Source organism: Typopeltis vanoorti, chromosome 16, assembly GCF_054136105.1.
Source record: "Typopeltis vanoorti isolate ZY-2024b chromosome 16, IOZ_Tvanoo_1.0, whole genome shotgun sequence".
Taxonomy (NCBI): Eukaryota; Metazoa; Arthropoda; class Arachnida; order Uropygi; family Thelyphonidae; genus Typopeltis; species Typopeltis vanoorti.
The window spans coordinates 27,134,782-27,151,192 of NC_143564.1; the positions used below are offsets into that span (position 1 = coordinate 27,134,782).

Sequence of the window (16,411 nt, forward strand, 5' to 3'; positions counted from 1 at the left end):
AAGAAAATAAATAAAAATGTGTATGTGCAGGTGCTTCTAAGTACCTGCTTCATCATAAGGATTATTTGTTTGTCACTGCAGGATTCCAGGCACTACCTTCCTTTCCACCATGTGTTTGCTGAAATTACTCTAAGTTTTACAAATGCATTTCATGTTATATTTTCACTACATGAAAATCGTTTATATTCATGCCATAACAAAGAAAGTCCCAAGTGTTACTACTTTAACTACTGCTAGTTGCCATTTTCAAAATCAGCTTTAGAAATATTAACTAATAATTTTCTATGCCCCAGCAACAGGCCGAAGGCTAACTGAGATTACTCACATCTATTGAGAAAGAAATGAAACAAGTCCTAGAAGTCAGATTGGAGGGCACAAGCAGTAGTGCAGTATACATCATAATTTTTTGTTGCATTTTCATACTTTTGATCAATTAGAACATATTCAAACAGAAAATTTCTTTTATCAGCTGATATATTATTCTTGTCAGAAGTAATTCTGCCCAATCACCCCAAGATTGCATGTACATCCATATAGATAATGAATAACAGAGGGGGTAATGTACATCCTTGTCTGACACCAGATTTAACAATAAACCATCTTCCTGTACTTCCTTCAATTGAATCTCAAACTCTTTCATTTTTTCTTGAATAATGTTTGTGTATTTTAGTCTACAGTTCACATCTGAGAGCTGCTCAACTTTTATTTCCTTTAAACCTTTCTTACATGTTTTTATTTTCAATATGAAATTGAATTTTATCCTGCTGAAGACTAATTGGTGATCAACTTTCTTACATGTTCTTCTTTTCTATATGAAATTCAATTTTATCCTGCTCAAGAATAAATGGTGATTGCTTCCAATTTCAAATCCTCTGTACACTCTAATATCCTGCACCAGTTAGAAAACATCACTATCAACAATAACATAGTCAATGAGACACTGTGTTAGTTATAACCAGTCCATGTGCTGAGTAGAAATCCAACAAGTATCTGCCACTATTATTAGCTTTGCTCTTTTCTTCAAATTTTCCCAACATATTTTTGTATGTCTAACAATCATTTCCTACTCTGTTATTAAGATCCCCAACAAGGACCAACTTTTTCTTTTTCATTGTGACAGTTGCTTTCTCTAAAGCCTCAAAAAATGTCTCCACTTCTACCTTAGTAGAACCTTCTGTGGGACCATAAGCATAAATAAGTCTCATTGTCCAGTTCCCTCATTCTGATATTTGCTCACATCATTCTACTTGATATTGCCTGCCATTCAAGAAGATTAGCCTCATATTTAATGCAGAATACTATAGCTACTCCTTCTTTTCCCTGATTATTATTGTCTGAATTTTGTTTTTATTGCTTAGAAAGATCTCACCCATTTTTGTCTTTTTTGTTTCAATCACCCCTATTATGTCGACCTGATACTTATCCAATTCCTTAGCCAGCTCCATTTTTTTTGCTATTTAGGCTTCTTATGTTGATAGTACCGATCTTGAACTCTGGCGATGTTGAGTTAGGATGTGTTTCAGGATTTTTTCCAGTAGCTGACTTTTTGCTGTTCGCCTTGGAGAGAACAACTGAGGTCTTGTTTAACCAGCTGGCACCCCAGTTGGCATGAAATTCTATCATGTTGTACCATTCTTTTACATTGTGGTTTAAGCCAATAAGAATACAATTTGGTTGGCTATATTCCAAATTGGCAGCCCATACTGATTCGTTCAGTATCCAGGTAGATACCTAACAGGATGCACCACAAGAAGGTGAGGATTGGACATTAGGTCATAAGCCCTGGTTGGTTCTCCACTTTCCTTTAAAGGTTATGTGGAGGTTTCCTCTCAGTTATACAGCTTTAACCTTTAAGCATCCCATAGTGAGTTCATTATTCTGAAATTATAAATGACAAAATCTCACAATCTGTCTCCATTCTGATTACATATATCTTCACCAAATCTCCCTATATTTGCTTTGTATTTCCTGTTTCCTATTCTGGCATTTAAATCTCCTGCTAGTAGAAAATAGTCTCTTTTATTTGTTTCATCTATGACTTTCTGCAGTTCTTTGTAAAAAAAAGAATGAATATACTATACTGTGGGCTGTAATGTATATCATGGCACTGAAGTGTAAAACAATAGCAGTCGATTTCAATGTGCATGATTATGTTCACTGCAGCCTGTGCAAAATGTATGCACTTCATAGAACAAGAGATTTATGAAAGGAGAGCAAAACTGAAGAGCAGGTTTCTTTCACGTGTTTATGATATACCTGGGTTTGCTCAACAAAGACAGTGTTCTAAGGATAGCTAACACAACACATGTGCAAATGCTATCAAGTGTTGCAGTTGTAGACTAGATGTCATAGACACACACGAAAACCTTCATGTTTCAGCATAGAGTAGAAAACTGGAGTTCTTGGTGCAAGTCATTTACAATAAGCTGTTTTTTTTTTGAGAGCTGGGTCAGAAGTAAAACACTTGACCAAAGACTAGAGACCGCAGATATGACAGTCCTCAGAAAGATTAGGGGCGTGAACAGATGGCATCAATGGCAATATCATATTAAAAATGCAGATATTAGGAAAGAACTTGACTGACATTGTCGGCATCCAGGAATGCGTTAGCAGAGTTAATCTCAGGTGGTATGGTCACTTAAACAGAATGGGCGAGGAAAGATTAGCAAAACAAGTGTTCTCTGCCAGGTTGGCAGGAAAACGACCCAGAGAAAGACCAAGATATAGGTGGATTGATACGGTACAATGTGCCTTAGATGATAGAAATATAAGATCTGATAATGATAATATTGGAGTCTTGACAAGTGACAGACTGATTTGGAGGAAAATTGTAGATAGGAAGTTAGTAATGATGTAATTTTTTTCATGTAGTACTATCATATCCTGTACACCCCTTGAGGGTACATGTCAGGAATTTGATGATGATGTTTTTTTTTTCCCCATCTGTTTCAGCACATATTTTTTGCTGAACCAAGGTTTGGAACATGGATAAAAATTTTGAGTAGAACGAGAACTTCCTTTACATGATTCTGACTATTGTATCAACTCATCTAACCTAGGAATTACTGGTAAAAGGGTGGTTTGTGTGAGAAATTATCCCATGAGGATAATTTTTCTAATAAGCATAAAACAGGTGTGAGTGAGATAAACAAAAGTAGTCAGATCATGGAAAGGAAGAAAAGTTCATGATATCATCCTACTTGATACCTTTATAGTACAAAAGGACATGAGGTTGGGAATGATTAGAGTGAGGGTGATTTTTGTGAGAGGAAACTCAAAAGATTGTGATCTGAGTTACCAAGAAAATAGGTAGCCTCTATAGTGTATCTGGAAAGAGAACTAAAGATCAGGATACTGGAAGAGTATAGAAGGTTATCAGGAATTGGTAGGTAGATGTACAATTTGTGTTAGATAGCTGTTTATAGCTATCTAAAAACTTCTGCATCAGTCCAGCCTGGTCAGTGATGTTTGAAAATGGAAGCCAGTTAGAGCTGTGGACATTAAGATTACCCTAGAAATACGACTTCACTATTTGGATAAACAAAGTGCAAAAGGTGTTAAGCTCCATGTATAGAAGGTGAAGTGGTCAGTGGTTTCAGAATTTGGAAATTAGTAAACACAGTAGATGAATATTAAGACAACGAAACCTTGAGGCAGAGGAGGTCAAAAGCAGATTCTAAATTAGTATTCTCTAGCAACAAATGTTGGATCTCAAAGGCATAGGTGCCCCCTTGTGAAAAAACAGATAATTTAGTGTATAATTTTGACGCTGAAGGTTGACTGTTAATGCAGTTGCAATTTCGGTTTGTCAAGAGAATGAGGTCTTGGTATAGATATCTGTAAGTGATGGTGTACATCAATGTTGGCATTCATGCTATGGACATTGGCAAAATGGACATGAAAGTGGCTTATTATTATTGTTGTTATTTATTTATTTATTTATATGTATATATCTGACCTACACATGGACGGCTGCAAAATCTATAGCACATCAGTGCCATGTGTGGGTCGATTCTGACAAAGAATAGCCGTTATTTCCTTGCGTACATGTATAATGCTATGCATTAAGGGAAGGGCTACTATCCAGACCGGTTTCAACCTTTATTGAGGTCTCATCAGTGGGAGCCAGACCCGGAAGTGGTGATACTAAGGTGGAAGCAATGAAGAAGTCATATTTACCTATACGAGTTGCCGAAAGGTGTCTCACCTTATTATTAATTTACTCTGGATTTAGAGAAAGATGTTGGAAGTTTTTTCCCACTTGGTTAGACTATAATAAATTTAGTTTAATCCTTTATCCAAGTGTAAGCAAACAAAGTTTGCACCTAAAAAAAAACTTCCAACATCTTTCTCTAAATCCAGAGTAATTTAATAATAAGGTGAGACATCTTTTGGCAACTCGTATAGTAAATATGACTTCTCCGTTGCTTCCACTTTAGTATCACCACCTCTGGGTTTGGCTCCCACTGACGAGACCTCAATAAAGGTTCAAACCGGTCTGGGTAGTGGTCCCTCCTTCAATGAATAGCATTATACATGTCTGCAAGGAGATGCACTTTGCATTATGGGAGATACTAAGACAAGTAGTGATGAGAGCTTGGTCCACCTTTACCACAAGTTGTCTCAGTCCTGAAGATACTTCAGGCACAAACTTTGTTTGGATAAAGGATTAAACTAAATTTATTATAGCCTAACCAAGTGGGGAAAAACTTCCAACAGATATTTCTTTCTGTTTCTCATAAGAATATTCAATGTATTAATTATTGGAATAAAGTCAATAAGATTACAGCTTACCAATCCATACAAGATATGTTAGGTGAACTATTCAACATTAGGCTAGCTACTTCAGTACCTTTAACACCTAACTGTAACAGACCTAAAGCAGCTTCAATTGCAAGGGGACATTCTCTAAAAATAAAAACAATTTAAAGATTGTGTATGCACACACAAGTAAATATTTTCACTTATATTAATTTCTCTGAAAACACTGTATATGATCAATATGCAATTACTATTTATTTTAAAGAACACACACACATATATATATACATATGAGTAAAAAAAACCTATATATAAAGATCTGCACAAGTTCATGTGAAGAGAAGACGCAAGGGGGAAAAAAAAAGCCTTATTGACTATGTTATTGTTGATAGTAATATCTTCATACTGTTCCAGGATACAAGAGCATGTACAGTGAAATTGAAATTGAACATCACTTACTTTTAAGTAAGATAAAACTAAGTATCACATTGAAAAGAATGGTAAGTAAAAAAGTTTTAAAAATAATTAAAGTTGAGCAGCTTTTACAGGTAAGCTGTAGACTTAACTATACAAACATTATTAAAGAAAGAATGGAACAGTTTGAAAACAAGAACCAAACCTTCGAGTCATAATGGCAGACTCTGAAGATAACCTTGATTGATTCAGCTAGGGAGGCACAGGATGAAGTTGTCTGCAAGGACAGAAAAATAAGAACACCATGATGGACACAAGAAATTAAAGAAGCAGTCCTGGAAAAAAAGAAAGCATACTGAAAGTTCCTAGGATATGTCAACAAATGCCCCAAAAGAATAGAGAGAAAAATGTAACAAAACTGAGTTATGTGTGAAAGTAGCTAAACAAAGGTCATGGGAAGACTGGTAAGAACATAGAAGGTAAATATCTGGAAGTTGGCAAAATATTTTGGAAGCTATTGAAAAAGCTAGAAATGGATGAAAGAGTACTGTAAAAGGAATCAAAGTTGATAAAGGTGACATGATAAGGAAAAGATAAGGATATCTTAGATATCTGGAGGAGTAATTACTTCGAAAGACTTAAATAAAACAAGTGATGACAGAACCATAATAGAAAAATTTCAAGAGAAGAGTAGACAGGAGTATGTATCAATACTTGAGGTAGAAAACACTGCCAAAAACTTAATGTGGAAAGGCAGCTGGATTAGATGATATTCGACCAGAAATACTCAAATATGGAGGTATACCCTTCTGACCAGGCCCCCCTGAATTATGTAGAGAGCCTGGTCAGAAGTCTGAATTCCAGATGATTGGAGTAGAGCTCTCTCACAGGTCTTCCACATATAAAAAAAAGGGAATAAAGCTACATGAAAGAATTACAAAGGAATTTTTCTACTAAGTGTTCCAAGTAAGATTTATGCAAGCATACTTGAAAAGAGGCTTAGAAAGATTGTAGAAGAGAAACTTGGAGAAGAATAAGTAGGGTTCAGGCCAAATAGAGGTTGTCAGGATCAGATTTTCACTTTATGACACAGTCGAGAAATCAAGGGAAATATGACAATGATCTGTAATTAAGTTTTGTAGATCTCGAAAAGGCATAAGACAATGTGCCCAGGGAAAAGCTTCTCAAAACACTATAGCTATACAGGGTATATGGAACATTATTCAGGCATGATCTATATTTAAGTTGTAAGCCAGCAGTAAGAATTGAAGGGAATACAGAAGGTGGTTTGATATAACATCACATGTAAGACATGGATGCACATTATCTCCACTCTTATTCATCATCTAAATGGATAACATTGCGAAAGTAAGGTGGCATTGAACATGATATTAAAATTGGAGACATCAAAACTTAGCTCTTTGCATTATGCAGATGATGCCCTCCTAAAGACATCCGGTGCAGGTCTAACTTTCTGAAAATCAATAATTCCAGACACATCATCCATCCATCCATCCATCCATCTCAATGACAGTCTACCCTTTCCTCTTTTTCCAGGAACTTTACCTTTTATTACTGTTTTGAAATTAGCAATAAAAAGAATAAAACTATGAAAATAGGCAGGAACACAGAAAACTTCAGCTGCATTCTGAATGGAGAGCCTCCAGAACAAGTAAAATACTTCAACTATTTAGGCAAGTTTTTAGTGAAGATGGCTTTAAATCCGGAAACAGACAACAGAATAAGCAAAGATGGTGTGGTGGGGAGCTAGCTGAATAAATTCATATGGAATAAGAGTTGGGTTAAAAATAAAACACTTCAACGATTAGAGACAACAGATATGAGAGTTCTTAGAAAAATTAGAGGCCTGAACAAATGGCATCAATGGCAGAATCATATTCACAATGAAGACATTAGGGAGGAATGCAAACAACTTGACATTGTTTGCATTCAAGACTGTGCGCACAGAGCTAATCTAAGGTGGTATGGTTACTTAAATAGAATGGGAGAGAAAAGGTTAGCAAAACAGGTGTTTGATGCCAAGATGGCAGGAAAAAGACTGAGAAAAAAGATAAAGGTTTAGGTGGATTGATTCAGTCAGAAGTGCCTTAGAAGAATGAAATGTTAGACTCAACTACTCAAACACTAATTAGGATGAAAAATTGTTAATAGAAGACTATTAATAATGTTAACTTAATCATGCAGTGCTGTCATAGCAGCCTGAACACCACTTGAGGATACACATCAAAAAATTGATGATGATGTAAATGAACCTATTACTGTAATTGTTTATTCTATCATTTGCCCAGCATGGTTAGCATATCCACTCTCCAAGTATCAGGCTGTCAGTTCAAATTTCACCAGGAGCATAGATGTTTTAAAGTGAGAGATGAATTTTAATGTCCAGTGTGAGACTACCTCCCTGCTTACTAGAGGTTTGAAGAAGCATGAAAAAAGATTCATGTTTGGTATCTAGAACAGCATTTTTGGATTATCTAACCTAAATTTAATTTACCCACAGTACTCACAGCTTTTACAGGCATTGTCTTTCATGTGTGGAATTAAAAAAAAAAAAAAAAAAAAAAACAATGTCATTGGTGAAACCCCCAAGCTAAATGCCTCTCTCTCTCACTCTGAATTTTCAAATAAAAAACAGCAATAAGAATCATTATGCATCCAAAGTGAATATACATATCTTTTATGAATGCTTCTTCAGCAATAGAGACACGGTTACTCATGCAAATTACTTTTTTGAAAGTTATTATACTCAGTGTGCACATCAGAAAAACAAATGAACAACATACATTTTGGTCATTTCTGCAACGATAGTGTCATGATGAGTTCGCAGCACATTAACAGTGACTTGGCAACAGAGATGACTTGTAGCTTATGCTCATTATCGTATCATTTACTATACTTAGTTAATATTAGAAGTTTAAAAGTTAATATGAAGATCTGATTCTGAATTCATTTAAAAATCTAAAAACAAACCATGTCAACATTAGAGTATAATGAGTCTCATCCATGAACGGCTATAAACTTAGCGATTCTATAATATTTTCAACCATCAATTGAATGCAAGAAATGAACATAAACTGGGTTGTATATTGGCCGAAGAATTTTCATAATAGAAATAAAGTAAAAAACACCAACAAGTTTTGCCAACTTGGCAGTTTGGCTTCGTCAGGGCATATAAAAAAGTGATACAAAACAACTTAAACTGTTTGTGAAGGAATAATAAACCGAATACAAATGTATTTTTTACAAATTCAGAAGAATGCATACATCAAATGCATGAGAATGTATGATATCAACTGTTGTTATGCAGGAACGTTATGTAATTAGCAGCAAAATTAAACTCTGGCGTACTTAGTGATCTTATGAGGGTCTTCCAAATATCAGCTAGAATTAATCCTTGATTTCTATTGAGGCTGTGTTCAGAATGGATGACTACTATAGCCTCTTTGATTTTTCAGAAGTGGAAGTCTTCCTCTAGATAGGGCATGGAGCTTTTGTCCCATTCAATGGCATGGTTCATACTCGAGAAATGAAGGGCTAACCCTTCGCACCCAGAAATGTGATGCAAAGATGTGAAGTACAAATATCAACCTGTGTTGGTTGGTTTACGATAAACTGCAAGGCTGATATGTCCATCCATTTGTTTTTTAATTAAAGTATCTAGAAATGACAATTGTTTATCCTTCTCAAGTTCCAAGGTGAACTTTATTTTGTGATGGAAGGAGTTTATCTTGGTTAAAAAATCTAAAAGATCTTTTTTGTGTTTTTCCATACAATGAAAACGTCATCCACGTACCTCCACCACACTGTGGGTTTAGCGGCTAATTGAGACAGAATGTCATTTTCCAGTTTCTCCATAAAGAGATCTGCACAAGAGGGGGGGGTGGGGGAGAAGAGGGGCTGCCCATTGCGAGGCCTGTTAATTGTTTGTAAATCGTCCCATTCCATAAGAAAAAATTTGATTTTAGGCAATGATTGAAAAGAGAAGCAACATCTTGAGGGAATAGGTTGTTCAAAATGTCGATTACTTCTTCTACTGGAACATTATTGAACAAGGATACTACATCCAGGCTGGCAAGAATGTCTGTTTCTGAGATCAAGATCCTCGCATCACAACAGAAGAAAAAGATCTCAAAGATGAATTATCTAACATATCAAAAAACCTGATAGACAATGGTTAATGGTTATTCAAAAAAATCTGATCCATAAGATACTTTTCTGCAAACCCCCCACCCCCCCCCAACAACAACAACAATCTGAGGAAACACATTATGAATCCTCCATTGCCATTCCTTATGCTGGGACAGTTTCAAAAAGATTGCTACACTCCTCAAACCATATAAATACAAGTGACTTTCAAGCCTATAAAGACTATCTGCCACTTTTTAAGATCTCTGAAAGACAGTAATACCTTCTTCAAATATGGTGGTGTTCTACAACATCCCTTGTTCATGTGGATTAAGCTACATTGGTCAGACCTCAAGAAATTTGGAAATAAGGAAAACAGAACACGTCGGGGAGGTAAGCAATAACAGAGAAGACAGCTCTGGGTAAGCCCTTCATTTCTCGAGTATGAACCATACCATCGAATGAGACAAAAGCTCCATGCCCTATCTAGAGGAAGACTTCTGCTCCAGAAACATCTGGACCTTCCATCTAATAGTCATACATTCTAAACACAGCCGCAACAGAAATCAAGGATTAATTCTAGCTGATATTTGAAAGCCCCTCATAAGATCACTAAATATGCCAGAGTTTAATTTTGCTGCTAATTACAGAACATTCCTGCATAACAACAGTTGATGTCATACGCGTTTCATGCGTTTGATGTAAGCGTTCTTCTGAATTTGTAAAAAATACATTTGTATTCGGTTTATTCCTTCACAAACAGTTTAAGTTGTTTTGTATCACTCTTATATGCCCTGATGAAGCCAAACAGCCAAGTTTATTCCTTCACAAATGAATAAACTGAACAATCCCTGACAAAGCCATACAGCCAAGTTGCCAAAACTTGTCGGTACTTTTTTTCAAGGTCAATTCAGTCCTTCAATAAGCAGGTCTCACATGCTAAGAGACCAAATTCATCTACCAATGAGGCAATAGCAAACATCCATAGTATAGTGGGCTTTAAAAGCACTAAAGTTCTATGCTCAGCACTACCACGCTCCAACTTCTACTCTCTCTATTCTATTTCTATTCTATTCCTCAGCCATACGGCTGGTGGGGGGATAGCAATATGCTACCATACTAGGGAAATGGTTATGAGCAAGGTGGTTTCCCATTGCCTTCCTTGCCATACTATATTCTATGACTGTAGCCTGTGTGTTCACAGGGCTGGTTTACCTGCTTGCAGGATGAAAAACCCCAGATAAACTGGTGGAAAAAACCCTGCTGTCCACACCCAAGACCAGCTAACTTGGCTATGGCTGAGGAAGATCCTTAAGCTCCTCATGTCATCAACAGGAATTGAACCTAGGACACTCCTTCCCTGGACATATGGTTGCAAAGCACATAACTACTAGGCGAATCGTATGGACCTACTCTCTCTAGTTACCATGAAATATTCCATTAAAAAAAAAAAGACCTGATTAATTTATAGGGCAAGATTTTTTTTATTTTTTTATTTTTTTATCCTACCTTAATAGTCTGCTATATCTGCCAAATAAATACATTTATTTTCTGATTGGTTTATCTGTCCTGAAAGATGAAAAATCTGAGTATCCATGATGAAGAACCCTACAACCTGCCTATGAAACTAGCAGATAACTCACCATCAGGTGAAAAGTGAGTTAACTGGTTGCATATGAGGATGCAACTTACTTCGATTATTTTATTTTTATTTTATTAAGAAAACTTATATTAAACTTTAGAGCTAACCAACTATAATGTATTTTTATAATACATTTTTTCTTCTTAAATGGAATAATTTCATTATATGGATGATTTAACAAATTGTATTGCATCATTTATTTAACACTTTTGTCAAAAATTAACACTATATAAATTACATCACTGCAGAGTTAATTATAAAAAAAAAAAAATTCAAAAAAAATGATGGATTACCATACTTACCTGAGAACTTCTTTATAACCAGTGATGGCTGACCTTTCCATACCATTCTGATGGTATAATTTAGCAAGTGCCATATTTACTTGGGAAGTACGTTGTTTTGCTGGAATACTTTCTAGCTAAATAAGAATATAAATATTATTCTTGTTTAATCAACTAGGTTTGAGAATTCTTATCTTTATCTAATTGTTTACTCTCAAATTAACTTTGATCATGAAATCATCTAACTTACTGCATCAAATTAATGAACTTCAATATTATCTGACTAACAATTTGATTATTTCTTTGCATGTTATCAAGGAAATGTGTCTATGAATTACTCTAAAATTAAGTTGTTCTGAAATATACTGCCATCCAGCCAAAACTATTACAGGAGCTGAATGAAAGAATTTTTAACTGAGTGATCAAACAGGATTTACCATAAAGAATAAACCAGAGACTGATAATTTTGGACAATGTATATTTTATAAATAGTATTTACTTATTTTTGTGCACTAAGCTTGGGTATAAAACTACATACCAGCAGAACTGAGGTAATTTATAAGGAAGAATATGGACAGTACAGAAACTGTGGGATACTCCAGCAATGGTGGGGAAATTTGAAGAAATGAAACCAGACTATTACTATTACTGCAACTGAGGACACTGCTGATTGTTCACTACAAGTGGCAAACCACCAAAGATGAAGCAGGTGATCATGCAAGGAGAGAAGGCAGATATCAGATGGTAGCTTGGTAATACCCTCTATGCCAGATCCAATCAAATGCCTAGAAAATGTCAAGGGTGACCACAAGTTTCTTCAAATCTTTCCATGGCTTATGTTAAAAGATAGTTAAGGTTGGCTAAGAAATCTGCCCAATATGGGTTCTGCCACTCTTATGAGTGGCAGAATCCATACTGTTGAACACTGATTAATTAGTAAATCTCCAGATAGATACAAAGTTGACTGTCCTTCTCCACTGTTTTTAACAGGTCAGTAATTAATGGGATAATACTTTGACAGCTGGCAAATTTTGAGCACAATTAGGGGAAGATACTATGTGGACAAGGACACATGTAGGTATCCAAGCTATTAAGGATTCTTCAAACATCACTTTATTGAAACATCAGAAGAAGCATTTAGTTGGCTGTTCTTAGTATAGTTGGAGGTGATCAGTCTTGGAAAAGACTGATGCCAGGAGGTCAGCCTTATATTTGGATGATGTCACAACAGTGCCATCTATATGAGAAAAACAGAAGCAAGCATGGAAGGACAGAAGTTACACTCATTAGCCTTGGTGATGATCAGAAGGGCCAAATATTGTTTGGTCAGGAAATAAGTTTTCTGCATGTGGCCCTTTCAAAATTGGAATTGAATTTGTAATGATTTTTCACAGATGATGTAAGATGGAGTGAAGGCCGGATGTAAAGTTGAGGTTTTGACCTAAGCCATTTCATATATGCCAAATTTTTATCATGCACTGCATTGATAACCAGGGTTTACACTAAGGTAAGGAAATTTGAATGAAATAGAGGATTAAAGTTCTCACCAGAAATATTTCAGTTATTCCTCTAAATCAGGTGTTTGGAGTGGGAAGAAAGAAACAGTATGGAAAGAAGTAGAAATGGACATCATTCCATTTGGAAACACTAATGCCAAAGGATATGAGATTGAGAGTAGCTGGGTGAAGAACATTCCACAGAAAAGGAAATGTGAACAAGGCTATTGTCTGAATTATCAAAAGGTGAGCTGACATTCACAAAATATCTGAAAGGAGAACTGGGGCAGCTACTGAAATTCACTGCTGATTACAAGGTTTTATTGTGAAACAACTGTAGATATGAGTACTGTAGGTCAGTGAACATGAAACAGCAATGGCAATGCAGGAATTGACATTAATAACTGATTGCAAAACAAACTAAAATTTGAACTCATGATTTTCATAAGTAAAAAATTGAGAAGTTCATAAATAGAAAATCTATGCATAAGTGAGAGTCAGTAGCAATGAAAATGAACAGCATATTAGTACAAGTCAATCACATCACTTCAATGATTATCAAAGATATTAAAGGTGGGAAACATTCTCCTTACCCAAACCAGGCTCCATTAGACTTCTTGTTATCTCCTAAACTGAAGACATGTTTCAAAAGGTATCCATTTTGAAAACGACATAGCAGTCTAAGAAAGGTTCTGAAAACAATCTGAAGAGTTTTACTGCTACAGCTTTCAAAAAAAAAAAAAAACTTATGCAGCAGAAAACACATCTGAGAGAGAGAGAGAAAAATTATGTTGAGAAATCTTGAATTAAAATAAAAAAAGTAAGCCTTCAAACTATCATTTGTGTTTTATTTCAGTGACATTTCTTTACGTTAGAGAGCTATCACAATAGAAGCATTTGCTTTCAGAGCATAGCCCCGTTAAATACATCTCTTCCAGTGAATCAGTGGAAACAGAGAAGGAAAACCAGCATGATTAGTGAACAATGAAGTTCCCAAAGGAAGATATCAGCTTTATGGTCCAAATAAAGAGATGCAGTAAATCAAACTTCAGCAATAAATAATCAAAGAATTCAGAGTGCTGATCTGAATTTGTAAAAACAATAAAGTCAGCAAATGAATACAATGTGGTAAACTGTGAAAACATGAGCTGTAAAGAGAAAAATTCTTTTCTCTCTTTTTTTTTTTTTTTAGAAAGAACCAAATGTAGAAGCTGGAGAGAAATTGTTGAACCTGTCATAACAGGTCTAGTTTAGATGTGCAAGTAGTGGCTCACATTTTTTGTATTTTTGTATTCAACTTAGTCATGAATTCTCCACAGGTTTCTCTATATAATCATAGATCTGCAAGTGGTCCAACTGTGTTATACAGACTGCAGACAAGAGTATACAAAAGAACGTGTAGGTAGGAAGTTTATTTTGCACTTGGTTAGACTATAATAAATTTAGTTTAATCCTTTATCCAAGTGTAAGCAAACAAAGTTTGCACCTGAAAATATCTTCAGGACTGAGGTAAGGTGGTACATCCCTTGGCAACTCTTAGCAAAAGTGGACCAAGCTCTCATCACTCCTTGTCTCAGTATCTCCCATAATGCAAAGCACATCTCCTTGCAGACATGTATACTGCTGTGCATTAAGGGAAAGGCCACTACCCAGACTGGTTTTGACCTTCACTGAGGTCTCGTCAGCGGGAGGCATACCCAGAGTGGTGATACTAAGGCAGAAGCAATGGAGAGGTCATATTTACCTATATGAGTTGCCAACCGGTGTACCACCTTATTATTAAATTACTCTGGATTTAGAATCGAAACCAGTCTGGGTAGTGGCCCTTCCCTTATACATGTCTGCAAGGAGATGTGCTTTGCATTATGGGAGATACTGAGACAAGGAGTGATGAAAGCTTGGTCCACCTTTGCTAAGAGTTGCCAAGGGATGTACCACCTTACCTCAGTCCTGAAGATATTTTCAGGCGCAAACTTTGTTTGCTTACACTTGGATAAAGGATTAAACTAAATTTATTATTAATGTGTAGGTAGCTTATGTCTATATACGAATGCTACAAGTATAAGAAATATTGGGGTAGAGTTTGTTGCCTTGATCAATATGTTGGGACCTCAGATTGTAGGCATTAGTGAGATCTGGCTAACAGAATCAGACATATTAATTGGTATCACGTGTAAATAGGAAGGAGAGACAGGATAGCATTGGATTGGATAGGGCATGCTGCTAATGATATCGGATGACTTGAATCCAGTTAGTGTTGAGAACTATCATTGTAGTACTAGTAAGAATATTTCATGTGCCAGTGAATTTGAAGCCATCTGGTGTGAGGTGGATCAGTTGCTAGTGACAAAGAAATGCATCACCAAATAGAGATGTTGGGCACAAAAAGAGTAATCATAATGGGAGACGTTAATTATCCAAATATTGATTGGGTAGCAGTAAAATCTCATGAGAAGAATGACATTGAATTTATTGAGCTCTTGTGGGACAACTTCCTCAAGCAACATGTGACAGAAGGAACTTGAGGGAAAAAGTGTTAGATTTGATTATAGTGTCAGAGGATGTCTCAGTTAAAGACATGACCGTTCTGCCTCTGGGTGGTGATGGTGATCATGGAGTACTCACTTGGGAAGTAAGTAAGTTTATGAATGTTCCATTCAGAAAGGGTTACATGCTGAACTAAAAAAAAAAAAAGCAAGACATTATGACCAACTAATACTGAATTCAGCAGAATGGTATCGGTTTTTGGATGGGAAGAATATCAACAGTGCATGGGAAGCATTTAAAACATACTTAAATGATGCAATATCAGAATGTGTCCCGAGAGTTCGAAGAATAAATAGGATATGAGTTAAATGGATGTGTAATCTTATTAAGTAAGAGATTCGTCAGAAACAGACAATGTGGAAGGAATACCGTATGCATAAGGATGATGTCTGTTATGAAAATTATAAGCAGCGAGCCAGAAGAATCGCAACTGTTGTATGGAAAGCTAAGTCTGAAAAGAAACTGGCTCTGGAAGCTAAAAGACAACCCACAAAAATTCTATCAATATGCTTCAAGTAAAAGAAAGAATGAATATGAAAATTAATATTCTTTTGAATGCAGATGGTGTGAGGGTAATAGATGCAGAAGAGGTTGTTCAACCAATGAGTGTCCATTTTGCTAAAAGCTATCAACCTGCTGCATGCAGCATTGGGTTCACTGCTACCGCTTCACTGAATGAAGAAACTCAGGTGTATGAGAAGAAGTATTAGAGCTGTTGCACAAACTGAATAAAAATTCAGCAATAGAAACTGAGATATCAGCACAGATGCTAAAAGAGTGTTCAACTGAACTGGCTATTCTTTTGACCTGAACTTAAGTCTCAGAACAGGGAAGATTCCACAAGAGTGGAAAGAATGTATGGTAATCCCACTGCACAAGGATAGTGCAAAGACCAATGTATAAAAATCACTGACCAACCAGTATCTCAGGAGTGGTGGAGGCGAATATTTTGGAAATATTGGTTACGGCTCACATTCAGAAATGGGTTGACAGTGAATCTCTAGTGAGCAATGAACAGCATGGGTTTACTAAGGGAAGGTCATGTTTTAGCAACTTGCTTACATTCTATAATAATGTCACCACTGAACTAGACAAGAGGAATGAATACACCATGATACTTTTGG

General features: G+C 35.9%; 1 protein-coding gene across 2 annotated transcripts in view; it reads right to left on the reverse strand.

Moving 5' to 3' along the window:
• APC7 (anaphase-promoting complex subunit 7) overlaps positions 1 to 16,411 on the reverse strand; it is a 238,375-nt gene that overhangs the window by 167,932 nt on the left and 54,032 nt on the right. For both annotated transcript variants that reach the window (XM_090406349.1, XM_090406348.1), the window contains 2 exons: positions 11,266 to 11,381; positions 4,795 to 4,908 (listed from right to left, as the gene is read on the reverse strand). In XM_090406349.1, the coding sequence (XP_090262475.1) occupies positions 4,795 to 4,908; positions 11,266 to 11,381 (230 nt within the window). The remainder of the gene's footprint in view (positions 1 to 4,794; positions 4,909 to 11,265; positions 11,382 to 16,411) is intronic.